General features: G+C 44.8%; 1 protein-coding gene across 2 annotated transcripts in view; it reads right to left on the bottom strand.

The window, feature by feature from the left end:
• Positions 1 to 2,507: 2,507 nt before the first annotated feature.
• NTNG2 (netrin G2) overlaps positions 2,508 to 23,410 on the bottom strand; it is a 104,184-nt gene continuing 83,281 nt past the window's right edge. Inside the window, exons 6-9 of one of the 2 annotated variants that reach the window (XM_003339635.4) lie at positions 11,014 to 11,106; positions 8,384 to 8,551; positions 5,686 to 5,820; positions 2,508 to 3,556 (exon numbers count right to left, since the gene is read on the bottom strand). In XM_003339635.4, the coding sequence (XP_003339683.2) occupies positions 3,330 to 3,556; positions 5,686 to 5,820; positions 8,384 to 8,551; positions 11,014 to 11,106 (623 nt within the window). In that variant the 3' untranslated portion in view covers positions 2,508 to 3,329. The remainder of the gene's footprint in view (positions 3,557 to 5,685; positions 5,821 to 8,383; positions 8,552 to 11,013; positions 11,107 to 23,410) is intronic. The other variant, XM_007475189.3, reaches the window with a different exon arrangement.

Below are 23,410 nucleotides of genomic sequence, written 5' to 3'. Positions count from 1 at the left end.
GACCTTTAACTATAGTTCCACCCATTACCAGGAACTACCTAGAGCCTCTCTTACCTCATGCCTCAAATGGGCATATTCCTTTTTTACCTGGCAGTCTGGGGTGGCTATTATTCAAATATGTGAGAGGGCTATGAATTTTGTAGGAATGAAAAACAGATTTAAGACCAATTAACCAACCAACCAAGATAGGAGTTATTGTCTTTTAAGTTATTGTTTTTAGGTTTGAGAATTATCGTAGCATCATAGTCTTAGAGCGAAAAGGGACCTTAGAAGCCATTGAGTGAAACCCCCTCATTTTATAGATGAAGAAACAGATGTACCAAGAAGTGAAGGGACTTGCTCAGGGTGTCACAGAAAATAGTATTTGAAGGAGGATTTGCACTCAAATCTTTTCTAAGTTTGCACATAAAATAGTCATAGAATGCCAGAGCTAGAAGATGCTTCAGAGACTCATCCAAACCCTGATTTTACAAAGGAGGAAACAGGTTTCTTCTTCCTCACTTTGCTCCTAGAAGATGGCAGAGTCCTCCCTTGATATCAGATATCATAGGATTTAGGACTGGAAGAGATACAAAGGATTATCTATTAAGTCACTCATTTTACAGATGACGATAATAGGATCATAGATTTAGAAGCAGAAGGGACCTGAGAGGTCATTCTAGTCCGGACCACATAGATGCTAACTAGCCCTTGAACTCAGGCCCTCTGAATCCAAGTCCACGTGACCTCAGAAACACACCAACACAGTTCAAGTATTCTGAGTAGAAGAGTGGTTTCAGGCTCCTGTGGTCCTCTGCCCCAGGTGGGGCTAATTCTGCACATGAAGTGAGTTCTTGGGGACCCATGGGGGCCCTCCTTGGCACTGAGTCCCATCCTAATGGGGCTGAGGCAGCTCTGCCTATTCAGAGGTCAGGACCATGGAGTGGGCAAGGATGTGCAGAGATACCCTGCTCTTTACCCTACCCCGTTCACACTTACCCTCTCTCTACCTGTCTGTGCCCTTTACCTTCCTGTCTATACCTACCCTCTTTCTGCCTGTCTGAACCTTTTACCCTACCTGTCTACACCTACCTTTTCTGCTTGCCTGAACCTTTATCCTACCCATCTACACCTACCCTCTTTCTGCCTGTCTTCACCTGCCCTTCTGGAGCTACAGGTGCCTGCCCCAATGTGGTTTGGCTTTGCCAAGAAAGACCTAGAATTTAGGGATGCCTGCCCCTTTTACTGCCCCCCTCCACTCAATAAATACCAGTGGCTCCCTATTACCTCCAGGTCCAGAGATTGAATCTTTTGTTTGGCATGCAAAATTCTTCCTGAGCTGCCCCCTTTCCAATCTCCCTAGATTTTATACCCTTTCCATTTCTCGATGCATTAGCTATACTGGCCTTCTTGTGGTTACTCTCCTCTCAAAACTGGGCTGTTCTCCATCTCTGGAATGCCCTCTCTCCCCACCCCCACCTCTTATCTTCCCCTGGCTTCTTTCAAGACTCAGTGTCTATATCACTATCTGTACAGGAGGCCTTTCCCAAACTTCTCAGATGCTGGTGTCTTCCCTTCCCTCTGTGAGTACCTCCAGTTTAGTCTGGATGTATTCTGTTTGTAAATAGTTATTTCTATGTGGCCTCTCCCACCAGCCTATGAATTCTTTGGGAGCAGGGACTATTTGTTCTCATTCTTTTTATCCCCAGTGCTTAACACAGTGCCTGGCACACTGTAAGCAGTGAGTGCTTATTGACTGGCTGACTGACAGCACAGGAAACTTCCTTGGCTAAGAGTCAGGAAACATATTTTCTTTCTTCCTTTCTTCCTTCCTTCCTTCCTTTCTTTCTTTCTTTCTTTCTTTCTTTCTTTCTTTCTTTCTTTCTTTCTTTCTTTCTTTCTTTCTTTCTTCTTTCTTTCTTTCTTTCTTTCTTTCTTTCTTTCTTTCTTTCTTTCTTTCTTTCTTTCTTTCTTTCTTTCCTTCTTTCTTTCCTTCTTTCTTTCTTTCTTTCTTTCTTTCTTTCTTTCTTTCTTTCTTTCTTTCTTTCTTTCTTTCTTTCTTTCTTTCTTTCTTTCTTTCTTTCTTTCTTTCTTTCTTTCTTTCTTTCTTTCTTTCTTTCTTTCTTTCTTTCTTTCTTTCTTTCTCTCTCTTTCTCTCTTTCTCTCTTCCTTCCTTCCTTCCTTCCTTCCTTCCTTCCTTCCTTCCTTCCTTCCTTCCTTCCTTCCTTCCTTCCTTCCTTCCTTCCTTCCTTCCCTTCCAGCTTAGAACCAATACTATGCATTGGTTCCAAGGGAGAAGAGCAGTAGGGCTAGGCAATAGGGGTTAAGTGACTCACCCAGGGTCACATAGCTAGAAAGTTTCCTGGAATGGATTTGAACTCAGGATCTATTACCTCTAGGCCTGGCTCTCAATCCACTGATCGACCTACCTGCCTTCCTCCATTTCTTCATGAATCAAAATATGAAAACCATTAAAAAATAAAACAGAACAGAACACCTATACAGAAATGAAAAGAGGGAGGAGAACCAGCAGTTAACAGGTCTTTTACTCTGTAGGATTATATACCATCATCCAGACACCCCTGGTGAATGGCTCTTCCCTTCCTGTCCCCTTGATATATGGGACACAATACAAACAAAAATAATTCTCTACAAAACAAAGTACACATCCCTATATTCTTCAGAGACCCCCCTTCCTGGAGACAGTGAAGTCCTCCTCATCTCCACCCCAGGGCTGACCTTCAGGGCCGGTGGTTTGCAAAAGAAAATCAAAATACAAATACAAAACATCATAAATTCAGCATCGAGATTTGTAGGCAACTGGAACTCCAGGTTGCTCGCCCAACTGTGCGATGAGATTGGCCAGAAGCTTACTGCCAGTCCTCAACAGTCAACCAGAAGGATCTGGGAGGGGCGCTCTCGGTGCCTGGTCAGAACTCTGGGTGAGGAAGGGAGAGTGCTCATGGTCCCTCCCTCCCTCCCCCAAAAACCCCTGGGGGAAAACGAGAAAAGCAGAGGTCAAACAAAATTGCAGGGTCTTTTGCTTTGGCAGGGGAAACTGGGTCCCAGGCCCTGAACGAGGGAGAGAGGAGGGGTCCAAGAGGCCAGGGTCCATGGAAGGAGGGAGAGCAGAGACTTGCTGAGGAAGCCCCTGAGCGGCGCTCTTCTGGCAGGAAGGGTGAGTGTTCCTTGGCCAGGTCTCCTTGGCAGCTCCCGCTATTCAGAAGGACGTGAGTGATGATGGAATGGAGGTGAACAGTCATGGTAGTGAGGCAGTCCCCGGGGGTGAAGATGGGGAGAGGAGACCCCAGCGTCCCCTCCCAGCCCCCAGCTTGGGGGATGAGGCGGTGTCAGTAACCTAGGCAGCCTGCCAGCCACAGAAGCAACCCGGAGCCAAGGAACACAGCTAGGTGGGGGCCGGCGTGGGGAGCAGGGTTGCAGGCCTGGCCTTCCTCCCCCTGGCAGAGAGGCTGGTCACACAGTACGCCCTGGTAGCCGCTGGGACAGAGGCAACGCTGGTTCTGGTAGCACGTCCCCCCATTTTGGCAGAGTAAGTATTCGTCATCACAGACGTTGGCTAGGGAAGGGGAAAGAGGCGGAGAGTTAATGAGGCAGAGAATAAACCCTAAACGGGTCAATGGTTTGCCCAGCTGAAGGAAGCTACCTGTCTCCACTTATGCCAGTGGTGGGCGGGGGCGGAGGGGGGGCAGAAACATGTCTTCTCTGAATTCTTTTTCCTCCTTTCTATGTTTGTATTTATCTAATGATTATTTCTGAGAGTTTTCTGCTTCCTCCCACTTCTCCCTACTTTTGCCAGCCCCACTCCCCCCCCCCCCCAACCAGATTTACTCTGTTGTCAAATGAGTTGGAAAAGAAAATGGCAAGCCACTCCAGTATTTGCCTAGAAAACCCTAAATGGGGTCACAAAAAGTCAGACACGACTGAACACTACAAGAATAGATCTACAACTGGAGCGGATCTTACTAAGAACTGAGTCCCTCATTTTGTAGGTGAGAAAAATGATGTAAAGGGAGAGGCTGGGGGCACCAAAGCTAATAAGTGTGTCAACCAGATCTTCCTGACTTCAAATCTACTGCCCTCTTTACTCTACCATCCTTTCCCCTGATGCTAAACATCCTTGTGTTGGTTACTCTCCCAATTCCATTGATTATTCCATTCCTGGTCATCCTTCAAGGTCCAATTCTAGTCTTACCTCTTCCATGACCTTCCCTAACTCCTTGAACACATTGACCTCCCCTTCCTTTGCACCCCCATCTCCTGTACAGTCTCCAGCATGCATCCTAGAATTGGATTCTATATTGTCTAATACAGTTCTCTGCTTGTTTTGTGCATTCGGATGTGCTTCTCATCCCCACTCAGGCTGTGAGATCCACTGGAATAGGGGCCCTCTTGCTATATCTATTCCGTGCTCTTGGTGATAGCCTTCATTTTTGAAGAGGACCAGTGACGTCATAGGGTTCTGTCTTGACTTGTGCATGGTATGAATTGGATCTAAGGTGGGTAGAGTTGCACAAGGTCGTCAGCTTTGGTCTCTCTTCCAGAATCACTGAAGTCCAGTGGCAAGATAAAAGCCAAGATGAGTGGTGATGGCCAAGGATGCAGCAGACGACCTTGGCATCTTCCATGTCTGACCAAGCTCTTGGCATGCCTCTTCATGGCCATTGAAACAAATTGTTCTCATGCGCCCATCGCACTGGGGGAAGTCTTCACAGGCTGGGGGGAGATATCCCTCTAACCCATTTGCAGGGTTGAGGCCTGTTGGTTCTCCCCAACCTGGCTTGGCCCATCTGCTTAAGACAATTTTACCAGAGCATGGCTGTTGAGCATGTTATAGCTTCTTGGAGCCACAAAGCGGTCTTGAAAAGGGCTCAGAGGTGCCAGTCCTCCCTGAACACCCCGTTCATCCCTTCCTGAATACCCCATATACCATGTTTGTCCTAGTGCTTTCTAGCCCAGAGCTATCCGTCTGAGAGGAAGGCGTTATAGCCTACTATGTAAAGTTTAACTCCTTTAAATCATAATATAATAATAATAATAAAAACAAAGTTCTAATAATTTAAAGCTTTCCAAAATCAAGTGCAAACCTACCTCTCAGCCTTATCTCATATGATTGACCTTTGATCATGCTTTGAACAAACTCTGCCAAAGCCTGATTCTACGTCGTGCTCTCCAACCTCCATGCCTTTGCTTGGGTTATTCTCTATGGCTGAAACTTCCCTCCTTCACTTTTTTCTCTGCTGTGTTCCTCCCCAGGTTCTAAAGTCTAAATCAAATGCCACCTCTTCCAGGAAGCTTCCCCATCCCCAACTTGGCCCATGTCCATAAGTTTCCTCCCCTAACCTTATATAGCTCTTTGTTTATACCCTTCTAATGTGCTTTCCACACTTTGCTTGTAGTTAGCTATATGTGTATCATTTGCTCCTACCAGGTTATTAGGGCTGGGTTGGGGAGAGGGAAGCAGGAAGGGGAGAAATGGTTCCTTGTCTAAACTGCAGAAACCTCGCACATACCAGACGTGACTGGGGAATTTGCCGTGGTCCAAGGTGAAATTTCCAGAGAAGCTACACGGTGTTAAGCCTCCATTTCCAGCCCACACCCTGGGTCTCCCTAGGCATCTTCTGAGGTAAGAATTAGGAGAAAGGGAGTCCCAGGCCCCACTCCCTCACCCCCACCCTGACAACTTACGGAAGCAGCCCTGGCGCCAGTAGTGACTGGGGAGACAGTCATCACACTTGGGCCCCGCAGCCCCTTCTCGGCACTCACAGTGACCGGTCTCATTGCACCGGTCATTAATGGATCCAATCTGGTTGCAATTACATTCTGTTCAAATACAGCAAAGAAAAAAATGAAATAAAAGTGAACTCTAGTCAGTTTTGCTCTTACACCTCCCTCCCCATCCATAACCTTTCTGCTCAGTTTCACCTCCAACACCTCCACCCATCCAACCTTACCAGCCCTCTCTCCCTCCCACTCCTTAGCTGACTCCCATTTTAAAAGGCAGGAACAAGAAGGAAAGGGTGACATTTATTAAGCACCTCCTCTATGCCTGGTATTGGGCTGAGTGCTTTGCAAATCTCATTTGATCTTGTCAGGAGTCCTGTGAGGTTGGTGCCATTATGATCCCCATTTTACACTTGAAGGATAGAGATTTTCTTCAGAGGGCACTTGCTGATTTGCCTGGGCAGTACACCAGGTATGCTGTTTCCTTCTAGGGAGGCGGGGGTGGGGGGGCCCAGGGGTACTAGCTGTGCCCTCAGCCTCAGACTGCACTGCATTGTGGCTGGACTTCCACAGGCTGGGGCCAATCTGTTTGCACAGGGCAACCCTCCCCACCCAAAGAACATTCAGTAAAATGTACCCAGAAGTATAATAGACTAGGAGCCAAAGAATCTAGGCTCAAATTCTGGCTCTGTTACTATTTGTGTGATCTTGGGTAAGTCATTTCTCCTTCCCTGGGCCTCAGTTTCTTTATCTGCAAAATGAGGAATTGAACTACATGATCCTTGAGTCCCTTCCTGCTCTAAATTCCATCATCACTAAAGCTCCTTTTGAGCTCTAACAATCTCTGGGAGGTTGTGAATTCAGCCCCAATTACTGTCTGGTGCTCAGCCACAGACGCTGAATCAGTAGTTTTGATTTTGAGACAATCATCCATCCATCCATCCATCTGTTCATTCAACTACAATCATTTTCTGCCGAGAACTTTCCACTCACTCTCATTCCACCTTCTCCCTCCTGTGTATCCTAACCTTTCTCTCAGCACTGGTGGGATTCCTACTCGTCCTTTCCCCATGATGACTCCTGGGTCCCATTTCTTCACCCCAGCACAAACAGGCACAGACAAATACACAAAACCATACACATATACACGCACAAGCTGCTCTCTGTTCCATAGGGGAAAGGAGGAGAAGGAGCCCACCATAATCCAATCAGAAGGTCTGACTGTCCTGCTGTAGCCTGGCCTTGGCCCCAGGATGTCAGCCAAAGCACAATTTACCTGAAGGCTGATGGAATTATCCCTTATACTGTGGGACACCCAGAGCCTTAATTCAGACTGACAGCTCCAGGCCTAGGGCCCGGGACAAGATGGCAAGGGAAGTCTGACTCTCCTTGCGAATAGGCTGCAGGCACTAGAACTTGCCCCCAAAGGACAGGGGAGCCAGCCAAATAAAGCCCAAAGAGCCCAATTGAGCAAAGGTGCATGTGTATCTCTGTGTGCCTAGGGGGAGGGAGAACAGCACCTGGAGTGCAGAGATCAGCCCTCTCCTTGGGTAGAGGTTAAAATAAAATAAAGGAAAAATGAAGATCAGGGACTAGGCAGCAAAAACCAGGCTCCATCCAGGGCCAAGATGTCCAGACATATTCTCGTGATCATGGGGTCATAAGATTTGGAATGGGCAGGGACCTCCTGAAGTGTCCTATCCAAATCCTTCAAGATTCAAAACAGCTCAAGAAACAGAGGTTCACAAAGGAGAAGGGACTCCCCTCAAGTCACTCAGGGAGCAGTGGGGATTTCAACTCAAGTCCCCTGCCAGCCTCTGTAGCAATTCTGGGCACCTAGAGCAAGTTAGCCATTAGCCAACTGTTTATTGGCCTTCTGGCATGACCTCCAACCAAACAATGTCACCTATTTCCCTTTGTGTGCTACCAGGCATAGAATCACTCAGTGGTGCAGAAGGTTAGAGCTTGAAGATGTAGAGATTATTCTGTCAGGAAGAGAAAGCCAATGAAGATATTTGAGTGGGATGCTTTGGACATTATTGAGCATAGCTCCCTTATTTTAGACTTGGAGAAACTGCCCCCCCAAAGTGGAAAGGACTTGCTCAAGGACATTTAGATGTTTAGGAGCATCGTTAAGATTAAAATCCAGGCCTCTGGGCTTAAAGTTCAGATTTGTCCTGCCCTACTTTGCTGCCTAGCTAACCAATACTCCCTCCAAAGGAAAGTAAGTCCTTCTTGATCAATAAATCAACCCATAAGTATTTATTGAGAACCTGTTCAGTGTGAGACAGTGCATCAATGTAGCTGGTAGAGCTTGCTCTCTCTTCCCCCAGTAATCATGTATCTAATTATATTCCTACCATATCCCCTATCCTCAAACCTAATAGAATATAAAATCCTTGAAGGCAGAGTTTTTTTTTTAAATCTTGGGCTTTCTATCTTCAGTTTCTGGCACAAAGCTTAGCATACTTAAATGTTTAATACATGCTTGTTGGACTGATTTGGTATTCTGGGTTGCATGTAATTTGCATACCACTTGCATGTTGCTGACTGATCCCTCTCCCTTCTTTCCCTCTGGAGTTCATGTGCCCCTCTAGGCTCTCTTGGCTTGCCCATGGCCCTGGTTGGGAGTCTTCCCTGCACATAGGGTGGGTCCACTCACCAATGCAGACGTTTTCATCATCGAGCTCTGCGGAGCCATTGCGGTAGTAGCCCAGGCGGCAGTGCTGGCAGTGTTGGCCTCGGGTGTTGTGTTTACAGCTCACACAGGTCACCACATTCAAGAAGTCGATGTAGCTACAGCGGTTGGAATGCCCATAACACTCACAGTCTGCCAAGGAGTGAGAAGACGAGTCACACTTGGACATGTGGACAGGGAAGTCACAGCTGGGAGGGCCCTCAGAGGCCCTCTGCCCCATTCCCTTCATTTTAGAGAGGCGGGACCCTGAGAATTCAAGTAAGAGATTCTCCTCTGGAATAAGCACCCAGTCCTTAAGCAAGAATTCTCTTGCCCTGTGGTTCTCTGGGTCTCTTGCCATCCACCTCTGGTAGTCCAGGGGCAAAGGACTCCAGAGTATGTAATAATCATTCTCACATGCTTCCAAACATCATGAGCAGCTCTTGGGATTAAGGGACAAATCCTCTTTGGCATTGCCCAGTTTTAAGGTCACTTGACTCTCCTCTGAGAAAAAACATCTTCTAGAAGGTGTTTGTAAGTAACAAGGAGCAGTACTTTGGCCCATATTAAACACTGCATTCAGTCTTTGAAGAAGACTCCTAGCCCCGAGGATTTGGAAGACATGTTTCTAGTCCCCTAAGCTTCTTGGCAAGTGGCTAGGAAATAGTATTTAGAAAGCGTGGCCAATTCTGGAGCCCAGAGAAGAGAAGGTAAGCACAAGGTCCAAAAAGCATCAGTTCTGGACTTCCACCATTGAGCTGGGTCCTTGACTTGCCATTTTCTATGGAAGGGATAGGGGGACAGCAGAATCCAATGAAAGTGAGGGACTAGGGGCAGAGGGCTTGACCAAGTGAACTGACAATCTCCAAGAAAAGAGGAAACATGCAAAGAATGGATGGAATGGACAGGTATCTGCAAGGGTTAGGGTGGTAAACTGAAACATCAAACAGAACAGAATGGACAAGGAGCTTTCTCCTCCTGTGCTGCATTGGAAACAGGAACCTGGAAGCATGAGCTCTCCCCAGAAAGGATGGGAGCAGAAGCCATGAGGCATTAGCCCTGTTAGCTAGGAAAGTTTTTCCAAGAGACTTTTCTCTGCAGAGCTGGGCCAACTCAATCAACTTTCTGCTCACCTGTTCCTGGATTAATCTTTGTTCCAAACTGAGGACAACTGTCTTTGTTTCATCCTCTTTGTATGGCCAGTGCATAGCAGAGTGCTTCAGAAATTATTCTTGTTGGCTGCCTACTGCTTGAGGTAGAGTGGCCCATTCCCTCCCTCCCCCAGATTCTTTCCTTTGGGGCTCTAGGGAGTTAAAAAAGAGTGTAAGACGAGACTAGATCTGCTAAAAGAGTGAGGCAAATCCCTATGATGTCCTAAGTGGAATGTGCAAGGACTGGAAGATTCTGGTCATGTTTTTTTGTAGGGCAGAGATTTGGGATGGGGAGGGACAGGGATGTAAAAAGGCAAAGGCTGGGGCCTAGCTTCCCCTTCTCTACTTCAGGAAGCATGGTATTTCCTTGGAAACACTGGGCAAAATGCCCAAGTTTTCTCTGGGGTTGATTCATCCTGAGGGAGTTTTACTTTCCACTGAGAAAGAATTATAATATTTATATTACATAATTACAATGAAAAAGGTTGACAAAATATTCTCCCCCAAACAGCTGTGTGAGGTAATGTGCTTAGTATTAAGTAGTATTGTCCCCTTCATGTGCATAATTGATATCATATTGCTTGCCTTCTCAATGATTAGAGGGGAGGCTTGAGGGAAGGAGAAAATCTGGAGCTCAAGAATGTTAAAAACAAATGTTAAAATAAATAAAGCATATTTTTAAAAAACCACAAAAATGAAAATATATACTATTGACCCCATTCTTAGGATGATGAAACTGAGCTTCAAAAAAAAACCTAAAGGATTTGTCCAAAAGCACACAGCTTGTGAGTGCCAGATCTGGGACTCAAGCCCAGGTCTCCTGATGCCATGTCCAGTATTCTTTCTACTATATCACCAGAAGAGGCCTACCATCTTGAAGACACAGATAACACTGAAAAAGCCTCTTCTCTGTGAAGGAAGAAAAGATTCATTCTTAGACCCCTACTTGGGGAATATGGGATCTCTGGGAAAGTAGCCTCTGAGCTCCACTCAAGGGTTCCAGCCTCTCCATTCCTAGGGTAGTGCTTGACAATGTCTTTACCTTTGAGACCAAAAGGACACAACCTAGATCTCAGTTCATACCTCCCATCCCATTGTATATATGCAGTCCATGCTAAGAGACCCAGAATCACCACAGGGTGCTGAAGATGGTAGCAGGTCAGCCCAGTCTTCTTCCTACCACCAAATCCATTTCCTTACTTCCCAGAGGAGCCCAAGGTAAAAGAGATTTCAGGAAGGAAGCCTTTTTCTGCCCCAAGCCTGACCAACTGGAAAGAACTTCTCTGGGGTTGGGAGGAGAGAAAAAAGGAGTTTGACTTTGGCTTAACCATTCAAGTGGATATTTCTAATCAGGCCTTATGAATGGCCTTTTGTAATTTTCTTTTCTCTTCTCTGGTTGGTATATTAGTTCTGACTTCCTAGCCCTGCCTCAATGTTCTCCTTTAGGACTCTTTTCCCTCTTACCTTTGAATACTTCAATGGGTACCACTTGAGGAGACTTAGGCTTGAGCTGGAAAAGTTTGGAGATCTTGGCAGGGACAGCAACAGTAGTGGCAGCTTGGAGAAACAAGAGACAAGCTCTTTTATCACTTTCCCTAAAGTCTCTGGATATATTGACAGGATGCCATGAAAAGGAAGAGCCCATCCAGGCAGAGAGAGGTAAAATAATTGGCTGAAGATCACACAACATATCAGGGAAATAAAGCAAAAGAAGACCCCAGCCCTGTCTGGTGTCCCCTCTGATCTATCCTGTGTAGTAGAACTGCCAGATTCTCCTAAAACAGTTTTTATATGTGCCATTCCCTCTCAGAAACTTTCAGTGGCTCTTCATCTCTTATAGGATAAGTTTCAAACTCCTATCCTTGCAATTCAAGGCAGTCAAGGCTGTTTGCTCTTTTTGGCTACTAGACTCTGATCCAACTGGTTTATTTATTATTTTCTGAACAAATCATATATTTTCCTCCTTTGAGTCTTGTCTCACTCTTACCCCTGTCTCAGAACTGCAAACACCTTCTCCAGTTCTATATTCAAGCATTTAAGGCAGTTCAAATCACACTTTCTCTTCCACTCAAAATAAGTTCTCTTTCCTCTGAATTCCTAGGGTACTTGAGGGGCCCTATTGAAAAACAAGGAATCTTAGAGATGGAAAGCTTTCAGTGATAATCTAGTTCAACTCCTTCAATTTTCAGAAGAGAAAACCAAGTCCTTTGAGTAAGAGAGACTTGTTTGCACAAGGATGCATAACAAGGCAGTGACTGGACCTAGATTTCCAGAACACAGGCCTTTTGAATCCCACTCCACTGATTTTTATACTCTATCATGCATTCTATGTGTATCTGCAGCTAGACTGTAAATTCTTGGAGAACAGGGACTGGACCCTATTTATTTCTATATTTTCCACAGTGCCTAACACACAGTCCATATTTGCTAAATCATAGAATTCTAAGGGACCTTATTGATCAGCGGTCTTACTTCTTTTTTTACAAGGCAAAAAACCTGAGGCTCAGAAAAAGAATGTGACTTATTCAAAGTCACTCAATGAGATTCCAAACCAGGTCTTCTGACTTCAAATTTATTCATAAGGAAAAGGGCTCCAGGACATCAGTTTCTGCTTCCCTTTTGGGTTCTAGGTATCTCACTTCTTTGAAATCGTAATAAAGTCCCAGGCTAGACTACTGTCCCCCATCAAAAATCATACTTTGACCCCTAATGCTCTCCAAGGCAGAGTCATCATTCACCTATGGTTTCCCATCACAGTGACAGCTCATTTTGGTACCTAACTCTGGGAGCTGTCCACCAGCAGAGGGTGCTGAAACCTTTGATTTATTTTCTGCAGCCCCTTAGAAACACAAAGAGACCTCATTCTCTGGCTGGTGAAGGAGTCAGGGCGGACGGGGTGGGTCTGGTAAGACTCTTGAGAGCCAAGTCTTCCACAGCTCCCAGTTTGGAAACAACTCCTTTCTTAGGGCCAAGGCTGCTCATCTTTCTGGGTAGCAGTAGGAATGGAAGGGAGGATAGGAAGCAGAGAAATAAAAGCTGAGAAATGGCCTCTGGTTTCTTTATTTAAACTCTTACCTTCTGTCTTAGAATCACTACTGTGTATTTGTTCCAAGGCAGAAGAGTGGTAAGGGCTAGGCAATGGGGGTTAAGTGACTTGCCCAGGGTCACACAGCTGGGAAGTGTCTGAGGCCCAATTTCAACCCATAACCTTGAGTCTTCAGGCCTGACTCTCTTTCCACTAAGCCACCTAACCTCTGTTTCTAGAACAGCTTTCACTTCTGGCAGGTAAGATATATCTCATTTTGGGGCCATAGTTTCCACATCTGTGGACAGCTAAATGGCACAGTGGATAGAGAGCTGGCCCTGAAGACAGGAAGACTCATCTTCCTTAGTTCAAATCCAGCTTCAGAAACTTATTAGCTTGGTGACTTTGAGCCTCAGTTCCTCATCTGTAAAATGAAGTGGAGAAGGAAAGGGCTAACCACTCTAGAGTCCTTACCAAGAAAATCTCAAATGGGGTGATGAAAAGTCAGAAATGACTGAAAAAAGACTGAACAACAAAATTTCTCATCTGTAAAATGGGGGTGATGAGTCTTATGTTATCCCATCTCACAGGACAGTATGATAAAGAGAAAGTGAGAAACACATGCAAAAGTGCTTTTAGAATTGTCAAGAATCATTCTAAATGTGAAGGAAAGGAATAAGCATTTACGTAGTAGCTACTGTGTGCCTACTGTTCTGAGTGCTTTACAAACAACTCATTTGATTCTCATAACAATCTTGTGAGGTGGATACAAATCTGAACCCCCATTCTATAGTTGGGGAAACTGAGGCAAATGGAGGTTAAGCGACTTGCCCAGGGTCACAGAGCTGAAAAGTCTGAAGCCAGATTTGAGTCAGATCTTCTTGACTCTAGACCCTCTAGTATTCTCTCCACTATGCTGCTTAGCTGTCTCTAAGGCAAGGAGGAAGGGAGGAAGTGGTGGTATGTAGTGGAAAGAGTATTGGCTTTGAAGTCAGAGGACTTAGGTTCAAATTCTGCCCCTGTTACTCACTATGACTATGGGCAGTTACTTAACCTCCTTGGGCCTTTGTTTCCTCATCTCTAAAATGAGACAGCTTGGAATAGATGACCTCTGAGGTCCCTTCTATCTCTGAATCTGAGGTCTAGCATTATTACTTTGAATAAAAAGACCAGAGCTATGCTCGATTTACCCAATCTCTCATGAGAAAGTTGGAAGAATAATATTTTCCACTTGTCTACATGACTCTGTCTCTCCACCTGCCTCCTTACATATTCCCTATTGCTCCTGCATCAGGAGATAGGATCTTAGATTTAGAACCAGAAGGGAAGAAAGTACCACATTGGAAGGATCTGGAAGAGATCTTCACACATCATGTGAAGTGCTTTGCCCAAGGTCACATGTGGGGAACAGTGCTAGGATTCCATCCCAAATCTGATGCAAACCTAGGCATATTTCACTCTAAATTCTCAATTCCTTGGCTTGGCATTCTAAGCCCTGGTATTATTTGGCACCACCATATCTATAATAACAACACTAATGATCATTTGTATTTTCCCAGTGCTTTCCAGTCTACAAAGTGCTTTCTTTGTAGTAAATGTGTAAGGTAGGCAGCATGCAAGCTTATCTATCCTTTCCTGTACCTCCTTTTCAGAATTCTACCCTGTTTATTCCCCCCTTGATTGGTTTCTTTGATATTTCCTCCCTCTAACCATATGCTCATTATTGACCTTGCTATTTCCTGACTGAGATGCTTTCTCTATTCCCTATCTAAACCCTCCCCATCCTTCAAGGCCTAGCTTGTTTTATTCAGCTTCTTCCTCTGAACTCCTATAGCACTTAGAGTCTATAGTCTACCACTTACTCTTTGAACATATCACTTCTCCACTCCAAAGCTTTCCATGGTCCTCCCCACAACCCCACCTTTTTTTAACTAGACACATTAAATCATTGGCATAGGGAGTCTCATAGACACAGATTTGCTTCTAATCATCTTAGAAAGTTACTTGGGGGTGGGTAGGTAGCACAAAGGATAGAGAGCCAGGTCTGGAGTCAGGAGGACCTGGGTTCAAATCTGGCCTCAAACACTTTCTAGCTGTGTGAGGCTGAGCAAGTCACTTAACCCCATTTGCCTAGCTCTTGTCCTTCTGTCTTAGAGTTGTTACTAAGACAGAAAATAAGGATGATTAAAAAAAAGAAGAAAGTTCTCCGAAGCCCTGAGAGGTTAAATGACTTGCCAAGGCACATAGCCAGTATATGACAGAAACAGGATTGGAACCTGGGACTTCCTGGCTCCTAAGTGACCCCGCTATCCACTATACTACTCTGCCTCTAATCAAATCTTTCACTGGGGCTGCAGTTATCTAGGACTATGCCATCACTTCCTCCTATGCAATGAGCTCTATAAGGAATCCCTTACCTACCCCAGTGCCTAGCACAACTCTCTGCACATATTACTTCATAATGTGCTAGTACTTAATAATGCAAGGACTTAATAATGCTCTAGAAATAGCACATTATTAAGTAAATAAGACTTAATAATATTCTGGAAATTGAAATTGAATTGAATTAAATTAAATTCTATTTGACAAGCATTTCTTAAGTACCTTTTAAGTGCCAGGCACTGTGCTAGATACAGGGGACAAGAAGACCAAATAACTTGGCAGCCGGTTGATTTGGTGGGTTGAGAGCCAGACCTGGACATGGGAGGTCCTGGGTTCCAATCTGCCCTCAGACATTTCCTAGCTGTGTGACCCTGGGCAAGTCACTTAACTCTAATTGCCTAGGTCTTACTGCTCTTCTGCTTTGGAACCAATATATAGAATTGATTCTAAGTCAGAAAGTAAGAGTTAAGAAAAAAGACCATAACCATAAACCATAAACAATCACTGTCATCAAGGAGCTTATATTCTAAATTGTCTATTCTTTATGCATTTGTATATTCTGCTTTCTTTTTTTTTAACCCTTACCTTCCAACTTAGAATCAGTTCTGTGTATTGGTTCTAAGCAGAAGAACAATAAGGGCTAGGCAATGGTGGTTAAGTGACTTGCCCAGAGTCACCTAGCTAGGAAGTGTCTGCGGCCAGATTTGAACCCAGGACTTCCCACAGCCAGGCCTGGCTCTCTAGTCACTGAGCCATCTAGCTGTCCCCCTATATCCTACTTTCTCAACTAGATCGTAGTCTCCTCTAGGGTAGATATTGCTTTTATTCATTTTTCCATATCATCGACTATGTGTGTGACACAAAGCAGGGCACATAGCAGGGACACATGCTTATTAACTAACTTGTACACACATACACACACGTTATATAACTTTCCCCCAATAAGACTTTGTGCTTTATTTAAAGGACACGGAGGAAAAGCATCCACTGGATACCACTCTTGTCTATACACATACACACCAAGGCAGCCACATCGCTGCCAGGTGAACGCTGGGGCTAACTAAGCATTCCGCCCGAGGTCAGGACAGCTGCTGGCGTCTCCCCGGTGATCTCCATCAGCAAGTATTCACTTCTCTGTAACTAGATGAACATCATGGCCTAAGGAGGCGAGAGAATAGGGGCAGAAGACCCTGGAAGGATCCCTAGGTGGCCTCAGGGGGCTCCTGGGATGAGAATGCAGGAATAGGGGCAGATGCCACAGAATCTCAGAGTAAGCAACCACAGATCCTTAAAACGATCCCACTGAGCCTGCTGAGTGGCCTCATCCCCAGAACAGGCTAGAGAGCTACCTAGATTCATGGGATTAGAATCAGATTCTTCTAACAGTAGGTGGCACAATGGATAGAGTGCTGGGTCTGGAGTCAGGAAGATTCATTTTCAATTCTGACATCAGACACTAGCTGGGTAACCCTGGGCAAGTCACTCTACCCCCCTTTGCCTCCATTTACTCATTTGTAAAATGAGCTGGAGAAGGAAATGGCAAACCACTCCAATATCTTTCCCAAGGAAACCCCAAAAATCTGGACATGACTGAAATGCTTTAATAACATTCCAATGGGCATTCAGCCAGACAAATTTCATCTCCAAAGTATGGTTGGTAAATCTCCCAGATGCCAGGAAGAATTCCCATAATTTGGGGTGAAGGGGTGGTGGGTGAATCAGTAGCATACTCTTTCCTGTCTTCTCCTGGAAAAATGCAGACATTTCTAAACAGCAATTTGATCATTGAAAGGGCACTCATTGGCTCTTGAATCACAGGACCCGTGTTTGAATTTTACCTCTGACTCTACAGTCTTGACCTTGGACAAATGATTTAATCTCTTTAGGCTTTGGCTTCTCTTCTCTAAAATGAGGGGGTTGGACTAGATGGCCTCTGAGGGCCCCTCCAGACCTAGGCTCCTATATGTCTCAAAGTACATGGGATCCCATCCCCTTAGGGGTAAAGCCAAGCCTAGGTTTTCCAGTTTACTCACAATTCCCTGCATTTTTTCTCAAGGGAAAAGGGAGACCCATTAGGTGTAGTACTCTGAAAGAGATCAGTACTCATTAGATAATGAATGAATGAATGACCCACAGTCAATGGAGAATGACTCAAGCCTCAGTGACATAAGATCACAATGCCCTCTTCTCTCCCCCATCCCTGCTGGGCTCTGCTCAAGGCCTCCTAGAATTGCCCTGTCTGACTTACTCTGAAGAGCTATGTTAGTCTTGTTCATCAATGATCCCAGTGTGCTTTCCAGCTAGAGAGATGAGATCCCTTCCATAACTTCTCATTCCTGATAGTAATACAGCTGACATTTCTCTTCCATTTTAAATTTTGTAGAGCACTTTATACACAAGATTTCATTTGGTCTTCACAACCACCCTATGAAGTAGAGGGGTTAATGATAGTAATATTCCCATTTTATTTTTTAAACCCTTACCTTCCATCTTAGAATCAATACTGTATATTGGTTCCAAGGCAGAAGAGGGGTAAGGGCAAGGCAATGGGGATTAAGGGACTTGTCCAGGGTCACACAGCTAAGAAGTGTCTGAGGCCAGATTTGAACCTAGGACTTCCTGTCTCTGGGATTGGCTCTTAATCCACTGAGTCACCCAGCTGCCCCAATATTCTCATTTTATAGATTCATAAACTGAGGGGGAGAGACATTAAACAGCTAGTGAGTATGTGTGGTAGGATTTGAACCCAGTTCTTCTTGCCTCCTAGTCCAGTGTTCTACCCACTTTGCCATATTGCTGCTCTTCCCACAAAGAAAGACCTGAGGCTCTCCTCTTCTCTGATCACTAGTAAGAGTACAAGGTTCGACTAGCTCCACCAGCTCCAGTAGTGGGTATAAATTCTGGTGATCTGTGATGTTTCAGGGGTATTCTTTAGGAAGGTAATAGTGATAGTGGCTGATATGTGGTATGTCAACTTTGCAAAGTGCTTCATAGACATTAGGTCATCTGGTGGGGGAAGAATTTTTTAGGACCTAGAGCTGAAAGGGGCATTAGAGGTCATTAGGAATAAGAGAAAGAGACAGACAGACAGAGATAGAGAGGGAGAGAGGTGGAGAGAGAAAAAAAGAGATAGAGATGGAGAGAGAGAAGAGACAGAGACACAGAAAGACAGACAGAAAGAGAGAAAAATAGATACAGAAATAAACAAGAGAAGAGACAGAGAGAAAGACAGAGCTAGAGACAATAAAAGAGAGAGATAGAGAAAGGGGGTGGGTGGGATTGAAAGAAAGAGATAGGGTGGGGAGAGACAGACAGAAGCAGAGATAGACAGAGAGAGAATCAGAGAGAGCAGAAGGGACCTAGGAGACTCTCTACCAGGTGCTTTCCCCAACTCCAACAATCTCCTATTCCTGCAAGCCCCGGTCCTAGTTCCCAGGGGGTTGTTGTAATCAACAATAAAAATGTCCCTACCTTCTGTCTTGATTGTAATCTTGGGCACTGGGGTGCCCATCTGCCGAGGGACAGCTGTTGATGACCTGGTCCACCCTCATGTAGAAATAAGAGGAAAGTCCAGTTACAAGTTGAGATAAGGACTAGTGTCCTAGTGACATACTCGGTTTCTCCCTTCTGGTGATATGGATATAATCTTGGGTGTTAAGTCTCACAAGTTCAGTTCTAGAAACCTTCCTGAGTTGCCATCTCCCTGGCTGGGAAGCTGGGGTGTCCGCTTTTACCCTACCTCCCAGAAATAAGAATACCCTGAGGAGGATATAAAAAAATCATGCTATACCAGAGGTGTCTAGGTCTACCATGGCTGACTGGCCTGGATCCTAATCCACAGGAATGGCAGCACCTACACTACTATAGCCTTTGACCACACGTGTGGTGCATATTATCTTCACCCTCTTGGATGAGCCTTTTGCTCACTTAGAAATCCATATATATAGAGCTCTTGGAATATGCAATTCAATTCCCAAACTATCTAATCAATATACAACACAGTCTATCTACACTGCCGAATGTAGACCTAGCCACTCATGGGAAAGCACAGCACTAGAAGCAGCATCTCTGGCAAACATTTGCTAAAGAACAAAATTAATTCAATGTATAAGTATGTTCCCACATTAAATCTGACCCCTAAATCACCATGGAATGGTCTCTATCCCTTTATCTAATCCCTGTTTTTTCTCAGAAGAATATTCCTCTTCAATTCTGTTAAGTCCAGAGGCAGCTGGGTAGCTCAGTGGATAAAGTCAGGGCTGGAGATGAGAGATCCTGGATTCAAATTTGACCTCATACCTTGCCCAAGTGTATGACTTTAGATAAGTCACTTAACTCCAATTGCCTAGCCCATACCGCTTTTCTGCCTTGAAACTGATACCTGGTATTGATTTTTTTAACCGTTACCTTTTGTCTTATAATCAGTACTGTGTATTGGTTCCAAGGTGGAAGAGTGGTAAGGGCTAGGCAATGGGGGTTAAGTGACTTGCCCAGGGTCGCACAGCTAGGAAGTGTCTGAGGCCAAATTGGTAGTACTTTTAAGACAGGAAGTAGGAGTTTAATTTTTTTTTTTTCCGGCAGGTCTTACCTCAATCCTGATGATGGCCCACTCTCCATGTTCACTCTCATTTCCCTCCATCTTCCATCAGACTAGTATCCCAGAATCTGAGACTAAGAAAAGACCTCAGAGTTCAGCTAGCCCAATTCAGATTTGAACAAGAAACTCCTCCACAACCTAGCTAAAGGGTGAAGTGGTACCTAGGATGGGAGTGACCAGGACTTTCTCCCAGGGGTGCCCACATGAAGAGGTCACTAATATTCAAAACATGGCAATCCTTCAACAGCACAGAAGCCAGTATCATTCACATTTCTCTTCCTACTCAACTGCATTTGTCTTCATTACTTCTCATATTATTTTCCCACCATGAGATACAAAGTTGAATTGAGGGCTCCTTGAAGGTGGAGGTTGAGTGGTTTTGGTATTCGTACCTCTGGCACTTAGCACACAGTGCCTGAGTAGAGGAAGCATTTAACTAAATGATTATTCATTCATTCGTTTGTTAGGAAGTGTTTCATCACATCCAGGCAAAACTGACTTCTCTGTGGTGTCTAATCATTGCTCCTAGTCTGGCCTTCTGAGGCTTGAGCAAGGAAAATCTTCCTTTTTTTACATGACAGCCTATCAGCCCTTTGAACAAGGCTAGCGTGCCTCCTCTAGGTCTTCCCTTCTCGAGGCTACACATCCCCAATTTGTTCAACCAATCCTCATAAAATGTGAAATCAAGGCCCTTCATCATCCTATATATCCTCCAGTCAAACCCCCAAATACTACGCTGTTCATTTCAGGGTCTAAATGAAGAACACAATGAAGAGAAGATGGAATGAAAAAGAGAGAGAATGAAGGCGAAAGAAGTCTCTCCTTTGCTCAATTTCAAAAGCAAAAACCCAGGGGGACAGGGTGGAAATTTGATTTTTTCAGCTCCTTCGAGGGATTATAAACAACGGCATCTGAAAAAAAGAGTCGAATGTCTAAAAAGTACAGGGTACTTTTTAACTGTGAGCGGGGAGCCTTTGGATATCAAATTGATATTAATATGGTGTTCAATGAGGAGAGAAGACCGCCCTCCTCAAATTGGCAAGGGCTTAATTAGAGTCATAATAAAAACCAGCCCTGGAGGCATTTTGCTTTTTAGTCATGCACATACATCACCCACCCCCCTTCTCCTGCTAAGCAGGAAAAACGAAGAGTGGTTTCTCCGAGTCCATCCTGGCCAGCGGTCCTGTCTCTGCTCTCTCTGAGTCCCTGCCTGTAGACATCCTGACCAGCAGGAGGGAAAAGCAGATGTTCCAGGTGTTCTGAATTTTTCTATTGGTGTCCATGGCATTTGGCCCAGTTTTTTGTACATGGTACACACTTAATGCACGGTTTATCTTTTGTTCATTTAAGGAGCCCAGCCAGACTGGAGCCAAAGGGCTGAAATGTGGTATTTAGAGGTGCTGTGGTGACCCCAGGAATTTTCTGGCTTAGCGTCTTGGAGGGAGTAAAGATTGCACACAGAAAACAACTTCCAGGCAGGGTTTTTCTGGAAAAGTTCTCAGGTGCTTTTGAAAAGTGTTTACTCAGGAAGCGTGAGGTGTATGCCAGGCCATATGGAGGATATGATGATGGCGCCTCCCTTGCTACTTCTCAAGGCACTGGGGTACTGCAGGCTCTCTCAGGGAGGGGTGCCAGGAACAAGGGAAGGCCAAGAGCTCGAGTACTGGCAGGTACAGTATAGCTCACACAGCAGGTACTCCAGATTGTTTGTGGATAATAGGATCTGGTGAGGATAACAGTGATGATGATGGTGGTGGTGATCATAAAGACAGTGATGAAGAGTAGGCCTAGCCGTATCATCCTCCTGGATCTGGGTTAATTGAAGTCTAGTTTGAAGACTGCAGTTTATCCTTTTTTTTTTTAACTTTGAGCAAATCACTTTTTTTCTCTTACGAGTCGGTTTCTTCATCTTTAAAACAAGGAGACTGGACTAGGCCACATTGCATTTAAACCCAGGACCTCCTACCTGTAGATCTGGCTCTCTATCCACTGAGCAACTTAGCTGCCCCCAAAATGCTCCTCCTTTTAGAAGCTCCCTGAATATCCCCACTACCTCATAACCGATCCTTATCTTTGCTTTCTCCCAGGAGAGAATTCTTAAACTTTCTGTTTTGGTCAGGGAACCCTTAAGCAGTCTGGTGATGACTACTCAGAATAATGTTTTTAAATGCACAACATAAAGCATACATAGGATTATGAAAGACTATCATATTAAAATAGAGATGTGATTTTTCCTATCTACGTTCCCTGAGGTCCAGAAATCTCTACAGACTCCAGGTTAAGAACCCAAGCTCTCAGCACTTGTTCATGGAGAGCCTTCCCAACACACCTGCTGGTAGTTGTTTGGCCCTTACTCTCCCAGGTCTTTTGCATAAACATCTCATCTTCCCAACTAGATTGTAAATTCCTTGAAGGTAGAAAATATGTCTCTGATTTATTTTTTCTCTCTCTTTTGTCCAATTCAAAGGATTCTTCTGTAAGATGTAGCAGAAATCAGCAACTAGAAGCCTAATCTAAAGCCATGCACTAAATCTCTTGGGTTCTCAGACTCTCTGGAACTCCTCATTACAAGTGAGGTCTCCAAGGCTGAGGCTCCTTTGACATACCTGGACTTTCCTGAATTCTTCCACCTGCTCTGGTAACAGGCTGCCCACTGGAAGTGACCTCTGAGTGCAGAGGTGGCAAGGCAGTGGCAAGGCAAGGCAAGAACAAAAAGCCATCAATAATATTAAGCAAAGGATAACATCTCCTAGGGAAGAGGGGAACTCTCCTATGGCCTTATTACCTCATCCCTTCCCCTACTTTTACCTCCCAAACCTCACAGAATAGTTCAACTAAAAGCAACAGGGAACCCAACTTGGAGTGATTGCCCTAGCTCTGACTCTTACTTCTGATCTGTAGAGATGAATGCATTCGACCTAAGAAATTGAGGAGAATTTGTCTGCTAAGACTCAAGTGGAGGAATGATTGGGATATGGAGTAGGAGTCTACTTAGGTGAGTCTTGGAGGAAGGTTTCTTGGTTTCTGTTCCTCCCATCCTCCCTGACACTGCCAGGACCTCCCTTAGTATTGGGTTCTACCCAGCAGTCTGGGAATTGGGATCAACCCTGAAAAAGCTCCAGAGAATCATACTATCCTAGGAGCCACCCTCTCACCATTCTCAGTCCACTCGATAGTTATTTTTTCCTCTTCAGGAGGATACACTTAGCCTATCCCCACCCCACCCCCTGGAAGTTTAGAAACAAATAGTAGGCTTTCCCCTATCTTCCTCCCTAAATAGATTCTGCAGGCTTTCTCCACCTTCCTCCTCATCCACCCCAAGTTTTAATAGTTGGAACATTTACCTTCTGGGGAAAAAATCCACTCAGTTTAGTTACATCCAGCTCCTATGCTTAGCAACAACACGAGCATATTAAACTAGTTACCCATCTAATCTCGTGTCCTAAAATGCCACCTTAGGGTCTAGAGACATTGCTAGGGTGGGATGCAAAGAAGGGAAAGCAGGCTAGTCTAGTTAAGTAATAGTCCAGCTCCCACCCAGTCAGTCTATAAGGACAAAGGCAACTGAAAAGATCCCCCCTTTCCCCATCAGGTAACCTCCATTCATTTGATGTTCCCTTGACATGACTTGGGGAAGCCATTTCTCAGGCTTCCAGGGACCCACCTATGTCAACTTTACCAATACGATGTCTACACGATGATGCTTGTCAGGTTTGAGAGGACATCACTTAGTGGTTCTTTTCCCACTATGCTTTCTCCTAAATATGACAAGCAATCAAGAAGATAAGAATCTAAATATCTGTCCATTCTGGTGTTTAATTCCCCCAACAGGTACCTTCTATATTAGAGTTTCCTCC

This window comes from Monodelphis domestica, chromosome 1 (assembly GCF_027887165.1).
Source record: "Monodelphis domestica isolate mMonDom1 chromosome 1, mMonDom1.pri, whole genome shotgun sequence".
Taxonomy (NCBI): Eukaryota; Metazoa; Chordata; class Mammalia; order Didelphimorphia; family Didelphidae; genus Monodelphis; species Monodelphis domestica.
The sequence above is the reverse complement of the archived record's forward strand: the minus strand, read 5'-3'. Positions and strand labels throughout refer to the sequence as shown.